Source organism: Haliotis asinina, chromosome 2 (genome assembly GCF_037392515.1).
Source record: "Haliotis asinina isolate JCU_RB_2024 chromosome 2, JCU_Hal_asi_v2, whole genome shotgun sequence".
NCBI classification, from domain to species: domain Eukaryota; kingdom Metazoa; phylum Mollusca; class Gastropoda; order Lepetellida; family Haliotidae; genus Haliotis; species Haliotis asinina.
Window position 1 is genome coordinate 60,364,902 of NC_090281.1, and position 24,894 is coordinate 60,389,795.

At 40.7% G+C, this 24,894-nt stretch overlaps 1 protein-coding gene across 1 annotated transcript in view; it reads left to right on the plus strand.

The window, feature by feature from the left end:
- The window catches only part of LOC137274052 (transmembrane protein 131-like), a 55,308-nt gene that overhangs the window by 25,753 nt on the left and 4,661 nt on the right, over positions 1-24,894 (plus strand). Inside the window, exons 5-37 of the mRNA XM_067807029.1 lie at positions 611-734; positions 954-1,067; positions 1,333-1,455; positions 2,918-2,998; positions 3,607-3,757; positions 4,941-5,059; positions 5,383-5,491; positions 5,913-6,018; positions 6,453-6,603; positions 6,796-6,966; positions 7,459-7,569; positions 7,927-8,049; positions 8,684-8,788; positions 9,220-9,306; positions 9,767-9,919; positions 10,051-10,126; positions 11,341-11,458; positions 12,834-12,969; positions 13,615-13,724; positions 14,365-14,443; positions 15,248-15,420; positions 15,769-15,908; positions 16,110-16,311; positions 16,728-17,835; positions 18,320-18,534; positions 18,767-18,882; positions 21,136-21,237; positions 22,771-23,049; positions 23,327-23,417; positions 23,578-23,687; positions 23,966-24,076; positions 24,191-24,309; positions 24,514-24,672. Of these exons, the coding sequence (XP_067663130.1) occupies positions 611-734; positions 954-1,067; positions 1,333-1,455; positions 2,918-2,998; positions 3,607-3,757; positions 4,941-5,059; positions 5,383-5,491; positions 5,913-6,018; positions 6,453-6,603; positions 6,796-6,966; positions 7,459-7,569; positions 7,927-8,049; positions 8,684-8,788; positions 9,220-9,306; positions 9,767-9,919; positions 10,051-10,126; positions 11,341-11,458; positions 12,834-12,969; positions 13,615-13,724; positions 14,365-14,443; positions 15,248-15,420; positions 15,769-15,908; positions 16,110-16,311; positions 16,728-17,835; positions 18,320-18,534; positions 18,767-18,882; positions 21,136-21,237; positions 22,771-23,049; positions 23,327-23,417; positions 23,578-23,687; positions 23,966-24,076; positions 24,191-24,309; positions 24,514-24,672 (5,272 nt within the window). The remainder of the gene's footprint in view (positions 1-610; positions 735-953; positions 1,068-1,332; positions 1,456-2,917; positions 2,999-3,606; positions 3,758-4,940; positions 5,060-5,382; positions 5,492-5,912; positions 6,019-6,452; positions 6,604-6,795; positions 6,967-7,458; positions 7,570-7,926; positions 8,050-8,683; positions 8,789-9,219; positions 9,307-9,766; positions 9,920-10,050; positions 10,127-11,340; positions 11,459-12,833; positions 12,970-13,614; positions 13,725-14,364; positions 14,444-15,247; positions 15,421-15,768; positions 15,909-16,109; positions 16,312-16,727; positions 17,836-18,319; positions 18,535-18,766; positions 18,883-21,135; positions 21,238-22,770; positions 23,050-23,326; positions 23,418-23,577; positions 23,688-23,965; positions 24,077-24,190; positions 24,310-24,513; positions 24,673-24,894) is intronic.

Sequence of the window (24,894 nt, forward strand, 5' to 3'; positions counted from 1 at the left end):
TTCCCAAAATTATCCCAGCATTTGTCATAGTTATAACATACTGCTCCATCATCAGCCTTCAAATGCTCAGATCAAGTGTTGCTTTGTCACTTGTCTTTGTCATCTGAAACAACTCCTTGATCAGACATCAGATTGTTGGATCTAATATCACCTTTTCCAGATCCTTGATGAGTTTCTTGTTGATACAGTTTGTGTCCCATCACTTGGAAATAACACTTGAATGATCAGGAACATGTGCACAGTAGTGTCCAGCACATCATGGGCTGAATCGTATATTTATGAGAAACTTTGTTATCAGTGGTGAGGGGGCGGTGGGGTAGCCTAATGGTTAAACCCGTTCACTCGTCACCCTGAAGACTCAGGTTCGATTCTTCACATGTGCATAATGTATCTTGTTGAGTGTTCGTGTTTTATGTGCCATAGAGTGGACTGATATTATGCATTGAATTTCATTGATGGCCAGATGTTGTTGGGAATATTGTAGCCTGGGCCGTGATATCTCATGTAGTCCAGATATGATGAAATAATGTTTTTCAAACTGTGTATGAGGCAGTATTGTCAGATGTGTGACATGACATCACTCTACAGGCAGACTATTTTTTTATTTCAGGCCAGTTGGAATGCCGCGTATGGAAAGAGTCATAGTTCAAAATAATGACCCAAAAAATAGTTTACACCTACTGTCAATATCAGGCAGTACAGTGCATTTTCATTGCTCATTTTTTCAAGATAAAGTAAGTATGTTTTCAGCATTTTATTTCATGATTATTTTTTAAACAAACCTGTAGCACTGATATATTGGCAGGGGCTTTGCTGTGGAGTGCAATATGCCCATGTTTATTATGACATCAGTCCTAAAACAGCTCTATAGCTTAAATTATGAAAACTATGGAATATTGAAGCATTTTGTAATATAAGATGTTTGTGTAATGGCAGGTGTTTGTTGTTTTCAGATTGTTCCCCCTGGGGGAAACACTACATTTGATGTAGTATTTTTGGCCAGACAGGAAGGCAATGTGGAGAATACCTTATATATCCACACCTCCATAGGCTCATTAAAATACCAGGTGAGAATACTTTATGCATCTACACCTCCATAGGATTATTGCAATAACAGATGAGAATACATTTTTTATCCACCCCTCCATAGACGCATTATAATATCAGGTGATAATACTTTATACAGTCACACCTTTACATTCTCTTTAAAATATCAACATATGGCATAAACTCAACATAATTCAACTTAAGACCCATGTTGTAACACTAATCAGTTATACTCTTTTTTCTCCACACTGCCCAAAGTTGTGACATGCACCCTGTTTGTTTCAGGTTTTTGGTGTTGGTATCCCCAACCCATATCGCCTGAGGCCATACCTAGGAGCCAGAGTACCTATCAACAGTAGTTTTTCTCCTTTAATTCAAATGCATAATCCTCATAATAGAAGACTGCAGGTGAGTGAGACATCCATGTATGTTGTGTAATGGTGCCTTTCACATGTGTTATTACATCATATGGGTTACATGGGCCCAGTTGTCTAAGGTATTGCAGTTAATTGTTCAGAATTGTCTTGTGTAGGTATGCCAGAAATCAGTGATCGTGGCTTAAATCGCAATTTCCCAGATTCTGGTTCTAGGTTTTTCATCACCTCACAACCCATTAAGATCTGGGTAAGAATTGGTCTTGAGCAACCCATTCTTGTCTACCCGTGAAAATCCGAGTAAGAATAGGTATTCAGCCTCCCATGCTTGTCCTAACAGGCAGGTAACAGAATGAGGTGGTCAGTCTCATTGACATATGTCAAAGTATCATAACTGCATATTTGTAATTCTCATGCTGTTGATTGCTAGATTGACTTATCCAGCTTGATTACTTACAGACCACCATTACATAGATGGAATATTTCTGAAGGCAGCTTAAACAGCAACCAACCATATTTCATCACCGCACCTGTGCTCAGGTTTTCATGAAAACACTTAAGCCTGAAACAAGCATCATGTCTTGATATGACTGAACTAGTGTTGAAAGCAACATGAAACCACAGTCTCTGACTCTGATACATCATTAGTTGTGACTGTCATAGGCATTAAGCACACATTTGAGTGCATCTCTGCATATATCAGTGTTGCTATCATGTTTTTTTAATTTCAATCAATCAAGAGACAATGTGTTTGAGTTTTTTAGCTGGTGTATCCTTTCATCAGCTTTTGTGCCGACTCAATAATTTACAGACTCCATCATATCTAGTTGAAGAATCGCTCGACGGTGTAGAATTGAACAATATTACGTCTTTTGCACTACAGTGCATATCAATATCTTGTCCCAGCCTCAACTTGGTATTTAGACACGATGTCAGTGATAGTTTAGACACCAGCTTCACATGATGGGTAACACTGATAGTTAGGCCACAGGATCCACAGGTGTGTCCGGCAGAGCTTCAGAGGGTAGCTTCAGATAAAATATGACAGAAGCCTGCTCCTATGGGATTGACTTCATTATGTTTCATCTGCAGTTGTCGTCCCAAATAACGTGTTACCTGCATCTCTCCTTCCCTCAGTAAACTGCATGGATAGAAGTCGCTCTCTACTTATGATACTTCAAGTTATGTGATGATTTTAACCATATTCTAGTGCGATTAATTTCTTCATACATGAATCCAGGTTCCTGATGGTTGTAAAGCTGTAGATCCTTTGTATTCCTTGAATACAGTGTGTCTTTGCCAGATGTAGTTGACATATTGTCAGCAGAACCTTTCACGAAGCACTAAGGTGATCGTGAATTACTGAGGTAACATTAGTACAAAGTTAAAGAATGGGTCTTAAACTAAACCTTAATGAAGGTTCATGAAAGGAGTCCCTGGTCTACAGAACCCTATCAGGGCATCTGTTCATTTTCTGTCCCTCTGTCTTCCACCAGGTGCTGGAAATGTTTTCTAGTGAGGGAGATTTACATCTAGAACTCCCGTCAGGAGCAAAAGAAGCATCAAAAGAATTATGGGTAAAACTATGTTTTAAAAACTATGTTTTTGTTACATTTAACGAATACAGGGATGTTATTTTTCTGCCAATTTTATTTCAAAATTACCCTGCTCCACTCCCTATTTGATGATGACCGCTTGAAGGTCTGGGGTAGAATACACTTTTAGCAACCCATGCTTGCCATAAAAGGCGACTATGCTTGTCGTATGAGGCGACTAACAGGATTGGGCTGTCAGGCTCGCTGACTTGGTTGACACATGTCATCAGTTCCCAAATACACTGATCGATGCTCATGTTTTTGATTACTGGATTGTCTGGTCCAGACTTGATTATTTACAGATCACCACCATATAGCTGGAAGATGGCTGAGTGTGGTGTAAAACTAAACTCACTCACTCACCTATTTGATGACACAATGTAAAGTTTTCTGCTGAAAATAGATTTTTCTGTTCTCATCCCTGGGAATATGAGCATTATATGTATATAATAAATATTTAGACAAGTGATGATAAAATAATTTGCTTGTAAAGAATTCAAATACTTGTTATTTTTCATGTATGGTCAAGAGATTTAAGAAAAATTCAACCAGTTCACCTTGATAATTCCCATCCTTGATTACCTTGACAGGAATTACAGCCATTTGAAACTAAGCCTGTAATGCGGGCCAACTTTGTGGGTCGAGTAGAAAACAACCACACAGCATTCATAAGGATAAAAACCAACCAGGAGAGTGAGTCTGAGATGCTGATACTGCCTGTAGAGGTCGAGGTGTCGTCAGGTAGGTCAACTGAGTACATCACCATGATCATACAGTCCTCGAAAATAGTAATGTGTCTGTACATACAGCATCATTGATTAAAAAGAATACTGACATATGTGCAATCAAGTATTTATGAGAGTTGTCGTCGACTGAATAAGAGTATAAGAATGTGTTTTTGATGACTTGATTATGTCTCACTACACACAATACTTTTCCTTTACGAAAATAAGAATTCAAGTTCATTTGATTTTTTTACAACTTTAAAATATTTGTGTCATTTTGATGACCTAATAATTCATTTAAGAAGTATTGTGTGCTTTTGTTTGAACTCCCAACTGTAATTCTGTAACCAGTTCTCTCTTGCAGCCTTAATCACTCACACACACAAAAAAGTCATACTGTCCCACTTTTGCCATTTTGAACCATTAATTCAGCAACAGTCAGTGTTCATCAGGTCAAGGGGAGACAACCCCTTGATATCAGGGGAGTTAATCAAGTGATGCCAGCTAATATCCAAGTTGTGTATGGTCATGTGTGTGAAGAGTGCAAGAGTAATGGGAGAGTAAATTTTGACAAGTTCATCCCACTTATCATATGCTTTTCATTTTTTCAAGACTGCCTGGTCCACACATTTACAGACTGGTTGTCATCAGCACGATTGTGATGTAATAGTTTTATGATTAATAGAAATAATTGAAAATCAGATGCAGTGACCAAACGACCAAGCAATTGAACACATTTTCTCATAATTGAACACAAAGGATTTTGAAACTACTGTTTAGGCGTTTGAACCATTTGTTGATGGAACATGTCTTAGAACTAGAAGTTGGGAGGGTGTGGAAACATGTTTCATTCACAGGAAACACCTCACTAACTGAAAAGTGATGACTGAATATTTCTTGAGGACTACATGAAGTTTATGTTCATCATTTTTTTGACGTCATCACTTTAAAGTATGAAGTTGTATGATGTTATGCTTACTAGCAATGACAACGAGAATAGGAAAACGCACCAACCAATTTGTTTTGTTGATTGTTTGTTTTAAGGAAACAATCATCAGCTATGACATTTCAACCAGTTCCCAACACTACTTTGATCTGGGTCCACATTTACTTCTCAAGAACAATTTCATGCCACATTTGAACCACAAATGAAACAGTAGATCCTAAGATTGGAGGTGTGATTTTTTTTGTCTTTCCAGAACCAGGGATATACTCACCGATAGAGATGATAGATTTTGGTATTTTGAGGACGCTTGACAAACCCAAAGTTGTGAAGCTGAACCTCATCAATACAGGAGCAAAACCTATACATATCTCTGTGAGTACTTGTAGTGGTCTAGCTAGGATGTATACAGTCATGTATTGTTCCAGTCAGTTAACTAAATGATTCATCAGCTTCACTGGCATCATCTAAAAGACATCAGTCAAAACTATTTGTATCCCCTGACCGTGTTAGGACTAAAGGAAATGAGGGTTTGTATCTTATGTACCCATTAACATAAGCCTAAGGTCAATACTGATGAACATAGATTGGTTGGTATTTCCCGTATGATGTATCGGGTTAAATGAATCCTCTATAACTCTGTTAAAAGCTTTCTGTGCCCATCCTGCACCTGAATTTCAATGTTCTCTATCTCACAGAGTGTGAATGTGTCGCCTAGCAATGATGCTGTGAGCATAGACTTTCGACCTATAAAGTTGCAGCCAGACCCGGGAAGGCAGGTCACAGTAGCACATATCACATACAATGGTGAGTTGTCACACAACACATATCACATACATTTGTTACACAGCAGCACATCACACAACAGTGAGCTTCCGACAGCAGCCATAGAACCTGCAGTCACTGAAATCAGTTTGATGGAATATGTTTTATCCAGTAATTTTGGGGAATGTTTTGAATGAGGTCCTTTTTAAGTTTTGAACCTCATACAATCCCCGGGTACAATCCATACATTCAGTGGCTAATCTCTATCACTTGTTAAAAGTATTTTCTCTCAATATCAATACTGTTTTCTGTGTATCGTTATATATAGCAATAAATCTTCTTAAGTGTCAATGGAGTAACATGACAATGCGGTAAACAAATATGGTCCAAATGACTATTTTGTCTTAGTATTTGGTGGCTGTAAGCTTCTATATATTGGATGAACAATTATTTCTCTTTCCAGCTGTCAAAGCATTTCATCCAAAGCAATGGTCTGGAAAACTTGTCATCAGAACAAAGAACAACTTTCACAAACTGATAATCCCTTTCCGGGCGAATGTCCTGCATGGGTATGAATGTTGCCTCTCATCTTCTATACACTTTGTTGGGTTCAGTATACGTGAAACACCTGTGTTTGATCTACTATACAGAAGTGAGTGAGTTTAGTTTTACGCCACCCTCATCAGTATTCCAGCTATCTGTCGGCGGTCTGTAAATAATAGAGTCTGTACCAGACAATCCGGTGATCAACAGCATGAACATTGGTCTGTGCAATTGGGATGACATGTCTCAAAGTCAGCAATCATGACCACCTGATCCCATTAGTTGCCTCTTACGACAAGCATAGTTGCCTCTTGTGGCAAGCATGGGTTGCTGAAGGCACCTGTTCTACTCCAGATCCTCACAGGTCTACTATACATGAAACAGGTATCTTTGGTCTACTATACATAACTGTTCTACATGAGTTGTAAGTGTGAGCTGTACATAAGTTGTTCTGTTTCAGGTCACTGGTATACAATGTCAACACCACATACTACTTTAGTGCAAAAGCCCTGAAGAATGTAACACGGCCGATGATGTTCACTAACACCTTCAACTTCTCCATTGTCATCTTCAACGTCACACTACCTGCAGATGTAGCCCAGTTCTTTTCTGTAAGTTTGCACATGTCACCACAGATAAACCCTTCAGGGATGTAGTGTTGCATTACAAACATTTGTGTGGTGATTACAATGCATCGCTTCAAAGTAGAAATATTTGTGCCTTGACATAGATCATACACTTGATTATCTGATGTTACGATAGCTGCACATTTTGATTAAATAATTACACTGTGTTTGTTTCAGATCTACAACTTTACACAGCCTGTATTGCTGCAGCCCCAGCAGATGGCCACACCCTTCTTGGTCAAGTTCCATCCAAATGAGACGCAGCTTCACTTCAACACTGTACTCACTATACATTCAAATGCATCCACCTTCCAGATACCTATCATCGTCTATAATGGGCTGTTCAAGGTACTGGCACATTTCAACTGATTATTACATGTGATATAACATTAATGTATACAGAGATTAACGAGTAATCCCTACAATTAGGGACACATACATGAAATACAGTGTCAGTACATTGCAAAATGTTACTTGTAGTGCTACATGTGATATATCATGGATATACCTGTGGGTTACATATGGTAGAGCGTGACTATATACAAGGATTTTGCATTTCCACCAGAAGTGCATACCCGGACATAATGTATGATATAGCATGAATATTATTATTATACAAACATTTGTATAGAGCTTTATCCAGCACAGCTGCTCAAAGGTGCTTTGTTTTCCCTTGATCACTGGATGTGAGTCTCAACGGCATGTTGTATCTGTTTATAGTTGATGATAGTAACATGATAAATGACTTTTGTTGTTAACACTAGTTACAATACATCACTGTTGGCTGTTCATATATTTTGTACTTTTTTATGGGAAGTTAAGTGTATGTAATATTTGCAGGTGATACATCATCGGCCAGAGAAGTTTAAAGGGCAGCTTGATTTCGGTACTATGGGAGTAGGTGAAAGTCGAAGTATGATTTTTACTGTGCGCAACGACAACCCAGTGGATGTGAGTATAGATTATACAGGGTGATTAATACAGAGATGTTGAGGAAATGTTAACTGTCTGAAGTAGTCATGTTATTGTAGATCAGAATTGGCAGTGAGATACTCTTCCATTTGTTTAAGGACAAATGTTAAATCTGTTTATGATGATAATATGCAAAAATTAATTTGCAAATATTTGTGTTGCACCCTATATGATTTAGGAACTAAAACACACTTAGTCGCATTATGACGTGATTGTGATGCTGTATGCATTCTCTGCAATTTCTGATGCTACTTAGTAAATGTCTTCTCTGTCTGGAAATGTTTGATTATAGAGAGTGTATTTTGCAGTTTGCTCACCCTTTGTGTTTTTGTGCAGGTTGTGGTGGGTGAGTTTAGTTCCAACATGAATCGTACCACTGTCGAGATCCTTGGTATGGAAAGAGGCAATGGGACGACGCTCACCCGAGTACATAACAAATCAGAAATAGACACAGATCCAGTAAGTTACTGCAGTAATCTTTCACATCACTAAACAAGATTTCCACTATGTCTCTTCAATATCAAACCAAATGTACACATCAACAAACATACTCTCGGTCTTGGAGTTATCTGTTGCTTTGTCGCTGCATTGCTAAACGCAGCAGCCAGTAGAAGGAAGAACACACAATGCATCTCTCTCCCCCACCGCCCACAAAAAAAATTATGTATTTAGATTACAGTGTTAAACTAAAAAGTTATGATGTTGCATCAAATTGACTCTTGTGCCCAAAACTGGCCAAACCTTATTTGAAGCGACCCCCATGGAGTTATGTCCCATCCTTACAAATATCCAGCATACAATTTGACAACACTGAGTGCAACAGTTTTTGATGTACAGAGCATTTGTTTACATTCCATGCATGACGGGAGCTCTCTGTTTTAAGCTGTTCTCCTCAAAATTTCACTTACCAATTTCAAACAAGTTGTAAGGGATAATAAGTCTTTTCTCAGTGGGAAGCTAAAGTGAGTGCTTATGCCAGAATATGTATAATATTGGCCAAAATATTGTCAGAAATTTGTGACATTGTGCCTTTAAACAGTGTGATTGTATCTCTATGAGCTATAACACTCGTGATCTTGTTTGTCTGTTGCAGCTGGTGATCAAGCCCTACCACTTTGCTGTGTTCAGTGTGAATGTTGTTGCGCCCAACGAGGAAGGGGCATATGCAGCAGAGGTGTTGATAGTCACACAGTTTCAGGTAGGTACATGCTCCTGGACTGGCATCTCACAGGTTATCTCGCTTTGTGGGATGTGACAGTACTGTGGATTGAGGGGTTGTGTGTGGCATTAGTTGTCATCATATACTACTGGCGGCCACTACACTGGGATATTTCCAGAATACTGTGATGGGACAATGTTGATGCTGTTTGAGGCAGTGTCAACCCCATTCTCAATCTCTCATAACTTTAGTGGTTAAAGAGATTGCTTGTCATGCTGAAGACCCAGGGCTATAGCCCTCATGGGTACAACATGAGAAGATAATCCCCTGCCATTGTAATCTGGAATATTTTTAAGAGCAGAGTAACACTCACTCACTCACTAGAATATTGTCTTCAGATAATTAGGCATATTGAATGCTGTGTTGGTTTTAGATGGTGTTGCTCTCACTGGAAGTTCTATTTCTTTCAGGATATTTTTATACCAGTGACTCTGAGGACAGCTGAGGGGAGCCTTCATGCCATTCCAGACAAATTTGTTTTTGATAAGGTTTATCCTGTGAGTAGAAAATCTGTGAACATTTCCTCATTATGTAATTGTCCCCCATTGCACCGAGGAACTTGGAACTATGTATTTAGTAGCATTTGTATGTACATACGTATATCCTGATTCTTACTAAGGCAATGTCTTATGAACTGCTGTACCCAGTATCTTCAAATTTGGTGACAGCCTACATTGATGGATTATGCCACACCTGTCATTTCAGGCTGACCTTGACCTTATTTTCAAGGCCACATGACTCTTATCAAAATCTTCATGTGATAACGACATCACACAATAAGTTATCTTCCATGTGACATAAAGAAAAAGTAGTTAATATGTTGTATTTAATTCTTGTTTATTGGTTGAGACACATTGCCATGTTAGTGGCAAACACTTGTACATTATTTAAAGATTATGCTCTGTTCAGCTGGAATATAGTACAAGCAAACTAAAAGTGGATGCTTGTTTGTTTCAGGGTAAAATTCCCTTCAAAGTGCTACAGATACACAGTACATTCAGTGAGTACATGGAGGTGACCCAGGTTATGTTCCAGCCTGCAGACAGGAGGTTCTACTTTGTCCCCCAGAACCACAACACAGTTTTACTTCAGCCTCACGAGCATAATGTTGTGAGTAGATTTTCACATCAGTGTTTTACTATGAAGCTCCTTATTTCATATTCTCTCAGATTCACCTGTTGAAAGGAATATATGGATATGGTCTGATCAGTTTTCTTGTATCTTGATATTTGTCTTTTCAGGTTGGAAAAATTTATTTTGACTCCAAAAGGGGTTGCCAAGAAGATTGTTATGTTGGTTTACCGACATATGTACCTGGTAAGTAGGAACTTGCTGCAGTGTCATCAGTTTGAGCTACAACAGTGTTTTTTGGGGGCTCCGATTAATTATACAGTCTGGTAGTCTTGTGAAAACCTGGGATAATCCAGGTCCCCTGAGCTCCATTGCCCTAATTGTTTATTATCTCCCTGGCATGTAAAGCGGGGGCATATAGTCGATGCCTCGTCTGTCCGTCTGTTCGTAATCATTTTGTTTCCAGAGCGTAACTCAGATTTTTAACTCAGTATTTTTAGACCAAACTTGATAGATATAATAATCTCGACCTATAGTTATGCCTTTTGCTATTTACAGAGTTTTGGCATTTTTATGTTGTTTTTTTTCCATGGAACCTTTTGGTCTTAGTCTAATGGTGGCTCAAAAGCTGTTCAATATTTTTCTGCAAAACTTGGTAGATATATGAATCTGAACCTGAAGTGGTGCCTTTTGATATTTACATGTTTTTGTAATTTATTATTTTCTCGGTTTCCATGGAAACGTTTTGGACATGGTCTCAAAAGTGAGAGGTGTGTTTCGTTTCTGGAGCACATCTCCAAAACTTTGTAATATCTGTCAGCAAAAGTGGTTAGATATGTGTGGCAGATCCCAAAGTGGTGCCTTTTGGTATTTACAGGTTTTTGTGATTTATTATTTTCTCCGTTTCCATGGAAACATTTTTGACTTAGTCTCAAAATGGAGGGGTGGGCTTCGCTTCCGGAGCAGAACTCAAAAACCGTTCAATATTTATCTTTATTTTTCATGACTTCCATGGAAATGATTCAAACTTAATCTAAGAAAACATCAAGTAACTGTCAAATGATTTGTCCTTTCAAATATATGGGGGCTGGGGATATGTCATCTTCTGATGACTCTTGTTTACAGCTGATATATGCATATAGCTGGAAGAAAGCTGATTGTGGCTGTAGCCTTCAGGTGAAGGTGTTTGTCACACTGAAGACCCAGGTCCGATTCCTGACATGTGTACAATTTATAAAGCCTATTTCTGGTGTACCCACCCGTGATATTGCTGGAATATTGCTAAAAGCAGCGTAAAACTAAACCCACTCACTCACTGATTGTGGCTATAATCACTCACATATCACAGTACATTTGTAAGAGTCTACTTAGCACATTTGAGGGGATCAGGATTGGTGACAGTGTGTAACTGTTGTGTTACCTTGTGTTACCTTATGTTACCTTATGTTACCTTGTTACAGCTGGACACCAGTGGCTGCTGGGCCTGTCGCTGGACAAGGAGGTTGCAGATACAGACCAGTATCTATACACACGATTGCAGCAGAAGTGGGAGGAGCTAGAACTCTCAGAAGAAAATACGTTAGTAGAGACTAGAAGATACTGTTCACGTTCACATGGAACAGGTCTGGCCTGTTGTTTGGTCATGTTTAATTGATAGTACAAATGTCAGGTGTTCATGAGGCCGAGAAGTTCGTACTCCAATTGTCCTGGAGAATAATTGAAATACAGAGGGAAATAAATCTTATCTTGATACAACATATTGCACACTCATTTGCTCTTCAGTCGTGAAACTCAGGTCATGAAACCTGACTCTTAAGTGGCGTGCCCTCCTACAACCATCCCATTTCTCGACATGCAGACCGGGAAAAATGCAGTGCATTCTCAAATGAGAATAATGAATGATAAAATAACTCGAAATAGGGATAAGTGCACAAAAAGTAAATAAGACACATGGTCCTGAAACCTGTATACTGAACAGGATCTGAATCGATCATGGAAAAAGTTGATTGAAACCATCATGTAATATTGTGCTATTGTCATGCTTCACACCGACCAGTGACAAACAGCAGGTGCAAAAGGGCCAGCACACACTTCAGGTGCAGTTCAGCGCAACCAGATGTGACTGCCAATATGCAATACTCAGCTGTTCCACCATCTGTTTGTTACCCTTTGGAGTGAAAATAGCACAGTGTTACATGATTTGTTTCCTAAACAACTTTTTCTGTGATCGATCATAAAAGATCAGATTTCAGATCCTGTTTGGTATGGATTCTTCAGGACCATGTGTCTTATTTATGTTTTCGGCGCCTATTCCTATTTTGAATTATTTAATCATCCATCATTCTCATTTGAACCCAAGCAGACTTTAGGCAATAAAATGTTGCCAGTAGTTTACATAAAGTTGTGTTTTTTACCAAAAGAAACTGTTTTGCGTTTTATCATACATAGTTTTTCTATCCTCCTGTAGTCATGTGTGTCATGGTCACATCTCCAAAACTGACAGAAACTCATTCTTGACACTTTGCACACACAAGGACCAAGTTGTTAGGGCGTGTGTTTTGTTATTAAGGGCATTTAATCTAAGTTCCTGACAACAAGTTGATTGTTCATTAGCGGTATTCTTGTCTCATGCATCAGGCTTACTAAGTCATGGTTTGATTAGCTGTCCAGTTTGATGTTTGTACCTTAACATTACCAGGCAACACAACACAGATGACTTGTGATAAATATCCATGCTACTTCTTAGAATTTGATGGTAGAAAGTTTTATGCTAATGTGGTTTATCATTTCCACCTCATGATACCAATTTTTACATTTTTCCAGTGCCATAACTATAGAAAAATGCCCAAGTTAAAGTAAGGTTATGATCTTAGTTTGTATATGTGTTGAACATGTTCTTTATCCTGTGAAATATCTGCTCCACTAATCGGATGATGTGTTGTTTCTCTTTCAGAGCAAATGTTACCATTGAGTTAGACACAAACCAAGTTCGGGGTTTTTTATTCTCGGCTCAGGCACATCTGCACTGGCCATCGCTAGTGCGAAAATGCAAGATCAAGTTTCCCTTGACACAGATAGGCAACATATCAGTAAGTAACACAGTTAACAGCATAGTGACAAAAGATACTAGGACAGGTGAGGTGATGTTCAAGGGCATTATCCTGGATTGTGGCTGAAATGGATGGAATTATCATCAAATTGCCCCCTAGTTATTAGAAAGGAGCAGGCAGCAGAAAATGATAATGTCCTGCTGATTCCTTAAACAAGGTCTATCATCAGTTCTATTTTCATATGAGATCACATTGGTATTGTCATGTTCTGCCATCCTAATGACATCACAACGTAAAGATGTCATAGCATCATGCCGTCAAACATCTTGTTCCATGACCTAATAGTACAGCCCCTTCATCAGACAGTTAATTGAAGACCTTGGGCTTCTGCAATTGATAACGCTCTGAAAACAGTTTTACCCCTATAATTATTATCATATAATAGCGATGTTCCTAATATGCAGGAGAGTCACATGCATTCCTTTGCCAAGATTGCACATTGTGTTACTTGTTCTAATTACAAGGAGGAAAGATGCCATATAACTGGAATATTGTTGAATGTGGCATTAAGAAACAAGCAAGTACAAAGAGGAAAACTAAATCAACAAACACTCAATTATTGAACTTGTTTGCTCTCATTATGGAAAGAAAGACTTACCCTACTCACTTATGTTTTGCTTCCAGGTATCAGATTTTATAGTAGAGAACACAGGCGACCTGCCGGTTTTAATGCAGATTCTGCCTCTTCCATTATATCCAAACCCTCATACAATCCTGGATCTGCTGAATTACAAGTAAGTAATATCTTGTGGAACCAACATAAATAATGGTTTAATTGTCTACATATTTGAAGTATGCATGAAGTATACCATAAGTCACTATGAAGCAGACTGCCTCTGTGACCCATTACTGTGTTGTAGTGGTTAGAGTGTCTGCCTGGAGAACAGAAAGTCACAGATTCAGTCACAGATTCAGTTTTGGTCATACCGAAAGATGTTAAAATGTTCGTTCTTGCCTCGTGCTCGGCATGAATGGGTACAATGAGGAATTGGTTGAGGGGGGTATTCCTACCAAACTGTGGTATGGTATCTCTGTGAGCTATCACTATAAAACCAGCTTGAGTCTGTTCTAGTACAGGCAGACACGCATTCAGACACACTTACATCATCACGTGAGTGAAATATTCTTTAGTACGGTGTTCAACCTCACTTCGCCTCTCCTCACCACAATGAATCAAAGACTGTTGGTACATTATCAGTAATGTAGACTGTACACAACTAAGTAGCATTTCACAGTGACATCAGTTAGGTATCACATGGTTTACACAAGAGAATATGTTATTTGTTGTACAATATGTCTGCAGCATCCTCTCTTTTGTGATGTTACCACTGTAGCGGTTTCTGTGACCTGTATCTATAACCACGACTGTTCCAGGTTATCAGCTGACCTTACAGACTTTATAGAAACTGAGGACTTAGAAACCTTCACTCTTCAGGACTTGGAGGAGTATAATGTAAGTTGTCCCGTACATGCTTCACAGTATGTGTTTCATTGTACTTTCTTCACAATACATGCTTCACAGTATGTGTTTCATTGTACTTTCTTCACAATACATGCTTCACAGTATGTGTTTCATTGTACTTTCTTCACAATACATGCTTCACAGTATGTGTTTCATTGTACTTTCTTCACAATACATGCTTCACAGTATGTGTTTCATTGTACTTTCTTCACAATACATGCTTCACAGTATGTGTTTCATTGTACTTTCTTCACAATACATGCTTCACAGTACATGATCATTCACAATGCTTGTCTCACAGTACATGAATCAGGTGAGTCAATGGTCCGTCATTGTACCTAGCTTCGCAACCTAATTGGCACCTGTGGTCTGATCAATTGTTTGTAACAGCTATTCATATTTTTAAGTTTTTCTCCATTTTACAAGTAAAGATGCTTTTCTGGATATCCTCAATGCCCAGTTAGGCTGAAGTTGATTATTTCGACATATATTATTTGCAGTTGTGCAAATTTTAGGGATCTAGAGTAACAGCCTAAAACAGTTGTTTTTTACCTTTTTCTATTGCCAACAGTACTTTAGAACACCTTGTCCAAAATATAGTAAACAGAATTGAGTGGTGTTTGGACATGATTGCAAAATGAAGTCAGAGAACTTCAGTCACCTGTTCTACTTCTTTTGTTAAGTAATTGTATTCATGAGACTTTAAACCAATCACTTTGTGCAATAAGGTTTGACATCTCATTGCTGTAAGTCTGTTACACTGTTATGCAACTGATAGATATGTTGTGTTTTCAGGATAATGCTCAGAATCCAATCCCTGGGCTGCGCAAGTCTGTTGAAAACTTGCTGGGTGTGAAGGCACACAAACACTCCATAGCCTCTTTGCTACAACCGGGGGCCAAGTTGAAGGTCAGGGTGGGTTTCCAGCCAAAGGATGACTACTCCAGAACATCCATTATACTAATAAGGTAAATACTGTTGATGAGACGCACTATATTTCAGGATTGGTCATTATCATCCAGCATCAGCTCCAAAGTCAACATTCATCTTTACACAGGCAGTTTTACTAATGTTTGCTGTCTGACACATTATGTGTAGCAATAGCTGACAGACAATGACCTGAAACAATAAAATATTCACAACACAGAGCTAGTGTTTTTGCTTTCTACTCAGAACTGCCTGTTTGCTTTCACATTTTTTAGCAGGATTCAGAGAGGTTTCTCTAAACACAGGCTAGTTACTTAAAATATCCTCATGATTAGCTGATTAGAATATTTTGTTGTAGTATGGTCATTGTGTCATACGTTGTGTTACAGAAACAACCTAACCATCATTGACACAGTGGTGGTGCAGGGCCAGGGTTGTCGAGGGGAGATGCGGTTCAGCAACAGGAAGCCTGGCTCACATTCACCCCTCATGTTTGACATGAATGAAAAACATTTGAAAAACTGTGATAGTAAGTGTGATCCTCTACAAGAATAAGCGGTGTAGACAACAGATGTACTGAAATTTTTGTTCTTCAGAAAATAGTGGTAAACTATATTGCTGTTTTTTTAAAATGACATCGTTCTTTAATTTAATGTATTGATCCAGGATTAAGTTACTTTCTTATGGCTTTTCATCTACATTCATTAAAGTGTTACCATGGTTACTGCAGTTTCAGAGAAAAAGCCCAGCAAGAGCATGGTGCCACATTTTACAGTGAGGAGGACGTTCACACTGCGGAACACAGGAGAACTACCATTCTATGTCCAGGGATTCAGCATCAATGACTCACCCTGTGAAGGCTATGGCTTCAAAATTTTAGACTGTGAAGGATTTGAAATGCCACCAAATACAAGCCGAAAAATAGATATTGCGTAAGTACCTGTGCTTGATGCAGGTCTTGTGTAGAACTGGTGTAAGTCGGTCCGGTGGCATCATTGGATTACCAAAAACTATTCAGTATAGACACTGTTCCATCCATGACGTGTCAGATTCCCAGTGACCTTGGTTTGTCAACACTATGCCTCTGGTTTTGGCTTTAAACAAATACTACACACGTAAGATGGGCATCAATTTTGGCATTATGTAATTCTAGTAAATCGCTCGCTCAATCACAAGATTTGAGGCTTCTACAGCTGATGGTGTTAGTTTCATCTTTTGAATCATGAGCATAGAAAAGTCAGTTCCTATTCTTTTGCCTCAGACGTGTCAAAATGTAATGTCAATGTAAGTAAGGGAAAAACAATATTAACAAACAATTGTCTCACTGGTTTTGTTTGGTTATTTACAGTTTCACCCCGGATTTCACCATGTCAAGAATCCGGAGGTCCCTGACAGTACACACGAGTTTAGGTCCACCAGCCAACTACACACTACAGGCAACAGTTCCCCCCCATCTCCTGTCCAAGTGCTCCGCAGCACTGCCCCGACCCAACTGGGAACCTGTGCTGTATTATTCCATCGTGTGCGTCATGAATTTCCTTCTCTTCTGCATCCTTGTGGCAGCATACTTTGAAGCAGATCGGATCATCGTGGCAGACATACTCAAACGCAAGCTCCGAGTCAACACAGCACAGTCATTCGACAAAGGGAAGGTTTTTGATTTACGTAATGTAGCGGGCTTGTCCATCTCTCCCAAGCCACCCCCACCTCATTTAACAGCAGATATGAGAGGACGGCAGATGATCGAAATCAACGGCCACTTGGAGTACAAGCAGGCACGTAGAGAACCTTTCATCGGCAGCATTCTCAGTGTTCTCAGAAATCTCATTCCACGAAAAATATCACTCTTTTCACGGAGATCTCATGTTGAGAGACAGAGTTCCCGTGAACGTGAAGCAAAGTCTGTGTCTGTAATTACCAGTGCAAAGCCACAGACCATTGATAAAGACAAACCAACACCAGCACCCACCCCAACCCCCACCCCACCCCCACCACAGGAAACTGTGGCAACAGAGAAATCCATACCACCACACAGAATGAAAAAATCCAGATCCACATCCAGACGGAATCAGGATTCGAACTCGGCTGATGGGCACCTGCCGACTAGATCCGGAGACCGTAATAAAGATATGACCATTCCAGAACAGAAACGTACCGAAATGGACCTTAGTGAACCCCCGAGTGCGGAGATACGCCAAGGGCCATACCGATGGGAACGGTCGTCCAGCATTGACCAAGGAGAACGTGCTGTTGATGACATCACAGAGATAAAGGAAGAGGCGAGCCAGCTGAAGCTGGGTAAGATGAAGAACAAGAAGAAGAACAGGACTCGCCTGGAGCGGGACCTTTTGAAGGACAAAGTCCTGCTGCCCCAACGGGAAAACTCCCTGACAGATGACAGAGATGAGATCTCCTCCACCACCACTGACTCCTCTGCTGGTGATGTTGAGGAGAAGGTAGGAACACTTCCATCATGCACAAGTGGTAGAAATGTTTTCAGACCCAAATACTCTTTAGTCTTCAAGGATTTCCAGTGTGGAAAGTGTGGTTTTCCCCAGTTTACCTTGAGCTGTAACTGTAGATTTTTACCATTTACATTTACCAATAGTGAAAACATCTAGTAACATGTCAAAACCTGATGTTATAGAAACATTTCATGGAAGTAAGATGGTTCACACTTTGTGACTGATGTTTACTTAGTCCTGAAACCACCTTTCATGAAACCATCCACACTGGACTGTTATAGCTGGAGATTTCCAGACCTGTCATAGTGGTATGCCTTCATGGCATAATACCCTGGCTTCACAGGAATGGTGATCTTAGTCAGGCTAATATTGTCATAACCTTTGATTTATTATGCATTGTTATCCCTCAGGCAGAACCTTTCACCTTGGATGAACATAATTTTGAGTTTGATGGAATTTATTGTCTTATTTCTAGAATTCCAGTGCTCGTGACTCTACTCCCGAGCCCCTAGTACCGCTTGTAAAGAGATCCAAGACCAAACTTCGACCCATGGATCGGGCAGTTCCTGCCATCCTTGATGATGACTACAATGACGAGGAAGAGTTTGAGTTGACCTCCAAATCTAGAGGCCATCGAAAGATTCGTGTCAACCCCAAAGAGACATTTGGGGGAAACATCCTGAGACCAAGGTAACTTGGAAATTGCTCATTTGATACAGGAGAACTGTAGCCAAGATTATCCTCATGGTTGGACATTGTGCCAGAGCATGATGTGGACCTTAGTTGTGTTGTCTTGTGGTTTAGCTTAGAGGTTGTGGTGTGTCGAATCTGTTTTTTAACTCTCCATATTAAGGCTCCATTTTACAGAAAGTCTCAACATTCAGTTTGGAAAATACATTGTCTCCCTCTCTGTCCTCCACAGCACCCTGGAGCTACCCTACAGTCTGGAGACACGCAAGACCAAGGACTCGACTGCATCATCTGACTCGGCCAGTAAGAACAAGCGTCCATCCAAGAACACACGAAGCAGCTCCAAGGGTAGGCACCGTGTTGTCATACCACTAACTTTGTCATTGTTGTCAGCATGTTCTATCACCAGCCGCAGTACGGGGAACACACTGGGTTATGAGGACATTGTGTGTGTTCAGTGACAGTCAATGTGTGCTGGACCTATGTGGGTAGTGAAGTGACTGGGCCTTTATGTAGGCAGTGAAGTGACAGGGCTTTTACATGGGAAGTGAAGTGACTGGGCCTTTATGTAGGCAGTGGAGTGACAGGGCCTTGTGGGCAGTAAAATGACTGGGCCTTTATGTTGGCAGTGAAGTGACGGGGCCTGTAAGTGGAAAGTGAAGTGCCTGAGCCTTTATGGGGAAAGGGAAGTGCCGTGGCCTTTATGTGGGAAGTGAAGTGTCTGGGCCTTTATCTGGGAAGTGAAATATCTGGGTCTTTATGTTTGAAGTAAGTGACTGGGCCTTAATTTGGGCAGCGAAGTGCTTTGGCCTTTATGTGGAAAGTGAATTGATACAGTCTTTAAGTGGGAAGCGAAGTATCTGTGCCTTTATGTGGAAGTGCTGTTATAGGGCTTTCATGTGGGAAGTAAGGTGACTGGGCCTTTATGTGTCTTCATTGAAGTGACTGGGCCTTTATGTGGGAAGTGACATGGTTGATAGATGGGAAAAAATATGTTTATTTGGTTACCTTCAGTTGAGTGGGAATTTAACAGTGTAGACAGTAGTGGAGGGGCTGGACTCAAATGCATTGTAACACATACATTTCATGTTGTCTAGATGATGCTACACACAGATAATGCAATAATTGTAGACATCCACAACACATGATGTGCATCACAAGTGAAATACACTGTTGATGTGAGGTAATGTCTTAGGTACATTACCTACAACATTCATAGGTTATTGTGAAATATCTCTCTAATACAATCAAAATGTCTAGGGCAGGTCAGGACTGCTGTCTGGCTGATACGCACTCGTTTCTACATTCTGTGTAATAAACACCATCTTGTCCAATATCTTGGGGATACACACACTATAGTTAATTGTGTGTGCATTGATGTATACACACACTATTGACTATTGTATAGGTGATACACCTACCAACAATCTAGATGATGTTTCATGGCTTTCATTCTAGCGATACACATACTATTGCCTATTGTCAAGTTGATTTTTCATTTGTCTACTGTCTAGGTGATTCAGATGTTTGTCTTCTGTCTAGATGATGCACACACTATTGCCTACTGTCTAAGTGATAGACATACTATTGCCTACTGTCTAGGTGATAAACACACCATTGCCTACTGTCTAGGTAATAAACTCTTTATTGCCTACAGTCAGGTGATACACACACACTATTGCCTACTGTCTTGGTGATGCACATGATACACATGCACTATTGCCTACTGTCTAGGTGATAAACACACTATTGCCTACAGTCAGGTGATACACACACATTATTGCCTACTGTCTTGGTGATACACATGCACTATTGCCTACTGTCTAGGTGATAAACACACTATTGCCTACAATCAGGTGATACACACATACTGTTGCCTACTGTCTTGGTGATACACATGCACTATTGCTTACTGTCTAGGTGATAAACACACTATTGCCTACAATCAGGTGATACACACATACTGTTGCCTACTGTCTTGGTGATACACATGCACTATTGTCTACTGTCTAGGTGATGCACATGTACATCTACTGTTTAAGGGTTTATGACTGCAGCCAGTACCATGTCTACTACTTGTGCATGTCTAGTCCCAGCTTCCTATATTTTTATGTACTGAGCTGTAGCAACTAGATGGTAGTGACACATGAACCTGCTTACGTAGAATGTATTCCAGGCGGCTCAGGGCAGGAACAACTTCAACCAAACTTCATTTTTTCCTTCAAAATTTATTTTTACATTCACTCCCTTCATTGGTTTTCGGCAATTGCTTAAATAACCAGGTTTTCCAACACTAAGCATGAAAGGTCAAGTGTTGTTTGTCTGAATGTTGTGGACCCCTTTCATTTGGTTTGTCATGCCCCTCTGTTGTGAAACAGATCAGATATTGTTCATGTGGATTTCCCCCTCTTTCCTTCCCCTGCCCCCTCTGCCTATAATCATAGAATAACAACTTTGACCTTGTTGATGTAGTGACTAACTGATGACCAGTGTTGACAGTTTGTGTTGTTATATTTATTTGCTCTGTGTTGTGCATGCTTTGTACCAATCTAGTTTTGTGTGAAGCTCTGCATGCTGATTGGTTGCTATGTTGTTACCTAGGTGACACTTTGTTGCACACAACGGCCAGCGACAGCAGTGACCCCGACAAAGAGTTCCCTTCGCCTCCGTCGTGGGACTTCCCCAGTGCCACACTGACGCCTGGTTAGCTAACTACACTTTGTAGAAATGCTCCAAATACATGCAAAATAATGCTCTAGAGAGTAGATTCCAGAACCTCAACTTGTGGCCATTAAGTAGTATACATTGCATGAAAACATTTCAGATATTAAGAAAATCTGTATGTTTTGAATGTAAAGACTACTGTGTTATGTGGAAATCTTTGCAGTTTTAAATTTGTCCTCTAAAGAATCCTTCTAAAGCACACCATATTACAGTTCTTCCCCAAACCCACCATATCTCTGAAATGATATTCTTACACCATGCTTCACCACATTACACCTCTGCACACGACAGCGTCTTCCGCATCCAAACATTACTACACACACATCCCCATGACCACCTCATCCCTAAAGCCATACAACCACACCACACCACACCACACCACACCACACCACACCACACCACACCACACCACACACCACACCACACCACACCACACCACACCACACCACACCACACCACACCACACCACACCACAGTGTACACTACACACTACCTCCCTAAAATATTACATCCACACATCACACTCCACACCCACAAAGACACAACACCAACAACATTCCCTTCCCACCCCACACCCACCCACACACCACACCAACAGCAATCCCTCCCACCCCACACACCCCCACACACCACACCAACAACATTCCCTCCCACCCCACACCCACACCCACACCCACACCCACACCCACACCCACACCCACACCAACAACATGCCCTCCCACCCCACACCCACCCACACATCATACCAGCAACATTCCCCCTACTCCCACCACACAGACCGGACCCTTGTGACCATAAAACTGTGAATGGGATGACAGAATCAAAGCACACCTGTACATCACACCAACAACATTTCCCCACACCCACCAACAGCATTTCCACCACACCCAACACCCACCCACACATTACACCAACAACATTACCACCACACCCCACACCCCACACCCCACACCCCACACCCCACACCCCACACCCATCCACAGCCCTGACCCTTGTGACCATAAAGCTGTGAATCAGATGACAGAATCAAAGCACACCTGAACATCACATCAACTTGGTTCATGATTAACTGTACTAACACATCCAGTTGGATATTGTTACGTCTGTCTGTAGTGGATGATAGTCTCACTATAATAATGACAGGCCTTTACCTGTCGTATCAGTCTTCTGTTTCCCACAAGCACAGTACTGTCTTTCCCTCTCAGTCACACTCACACAGTGGTATAAATACGCAGATTTTTTTGGTCTGAAACACCTGTGTCCTATTAATGGCATTAAGTTAAATCATTTTGTTACTATACTGAACAGCAAAAGAAATGCAAGTTTTGGAAAAATGAAATCTCATAAAAGTAAGTTCATGGCTTCCATTTAAAAACTTGACAAAAGTTGTGTTTATATTCCTGTTCAGTATACTTTGTATCCTGTCAACCTCTTTGGTATGATTATGTTTTTCTTTTTAAAGTACAAAATGCTACCAGTAGCCTTGGTATCACATTTCCTGATATTCTGTAGGTGACCTGACTGAGCTGTCCATACAGACGGAGAACTTTGCTCAGAAGCACATCAAGAACATGGGCAGTAATGGCAGTGCCAGTAATGGTGGCACCAACAGCCAACTGAACGGCTTCTCCCCAGAGGCCCTCACAAGCTCCAGTCGGTCCAGCAGCTATAGCAGTATTGTCAGCAACAGCAGCAGTGACTCCAACACCAACAAGTCCAAAAGCAAACAATCCACTGCTGGCGACAAGCGAGCTACAGCCTTCTCTCCATTTGGTGAGAATGGTCTCCCAGGTATGCCCCTTTCATACACACATGTCTCATTACCCAGGATATTTCACTACCATAGTGACACTGTTTCTCTTTACATGGTATTCATGTATTTCAGATGAGATTGTAAGTTGATCTGTAGTGATGTATATTATAAGTATTGTAGTGTAAGTGGGGTATTGTTTCGGGATGATTTGAATCCTGTATACTTTTGTGTGATATGAGAGGATTGGACACCTGGACTTAGGTGACAGTTGAATGTTAGTCTTGAAGTTGATGGCTATGATTTTGACTTTTTAAGGACCTATAGGGATCAAGAATGGAGCTTCCAAGTCTCCAACAAACAAGACCCGGAACCCATGGAGCGGAGGTCCACCATCCCCAGAAGCCATGTAAGCTCAACATGGCAATAGCATATTTATCTGTTCTATAGTCAACCCTTCTAGTCCAAGTAAAGAAATGATTCATGATGTGTTTTCACTATAACTAAAACCTTCCATTTGATGTGGGATGTGTTGTCATGGAAACTGATGCTGTGATCATCTGTTGCAGAGGCAGCTTTGGATTGACGACCATCGAGGAGAACTCTTCTGCACCCTTCACATCCCAGACGGCCAGCATTGATTCATTTGGTCAACAGGAGTACGGCTTCACTGGGAATGGTAAGTACTGCCACTGGGAGACATCTTTAGAGGCAGTATCCAACCTGCTGTAATGCAAAAACTGCAAACAGACAGGACTAAAACAAGTGTGAAATATATAAACCAGACTCAGCTTAAGTAGCAGTCTTGTCGACAAGCCACTTTGGGGCATAGTAGTCAAAATGTGTTCTGTTTACCCTGACTAGGCCCATCTCCATTATCTACTTAAAAGAAAAATTACATACCGTACATGGTGTGTGTCAGCATGCTTGTTGATGAGATGTGCTGTACTGTTGCAGGCTACACTAACCCGATGGAGCAGATTCCCAAGCAGCCGTCAATGATGCAACAGCTGATGGCGGAGCGCCGTCGCCGCTACAGGGAACACCAGCTGAAGATGCTAAACAAGGGTAAGTGTCTTACTGATAAGCTGTTTCCCTGTATCTATGTGAAACCTCTCATGTGTTTAGGCTATGTTGAGAAACAGTTGTAACCAACTTATTCAATCTTACTGTGTGATGTAGGTGAAGACTGGCCTGGCTTTGATGTTCCCCCTGTCAGAAGTGACAGCCTGTGGGACTCAGAGTACAACCCACTGGAGAATGCCTGGTCTGTGGCCACAGATTCACCACCCAGTGCCAATGTAAGTACAGTAAACTACACTGACAACAAACTGAAAGAGACCACTTGTTTTAGTTAGATATAGGTGCCGTCCATTATTCACTTTTCATTGTTTTATACATCAGTAAGTTCTGGGACACCCCCTTCCTTCCCAGTGCCAGTGAATGTACTATTAGGACAGATCAGTTGGAAGTATCAGTTATAATCATCCCTGCTGCTGTTTCAGGCGGGTGGGTTCTGGAATGCATTGACAAGTTCAGCTACCAGCGGCTGGAACAACCTGACCTCCATCTGGTCCAACAACCCCAGCACATCCTCTCCATCTGCCATGGAGAATGAGGTGGTGTACCCAGAACCCACATACTCAGGAAACTCCAGCCCACAGGTAAGATTGTCAACTCATGCCCTCTCTACCCAACAGCTAGGACCACTCTCAATAAAGGCAAGGTACATCATTGATGGTTACTTCGGTATTCAATTGTGATACAACCCATGAAGGTGTGGAGTAGAATAGACCTTCAGCAACCCATGCTTGCCATAACAGGCGACTCTGCTCGTCGTACCAGGCAACTAACGGGATCGGGTGGTCAGGCTCCCTGACTTGGTT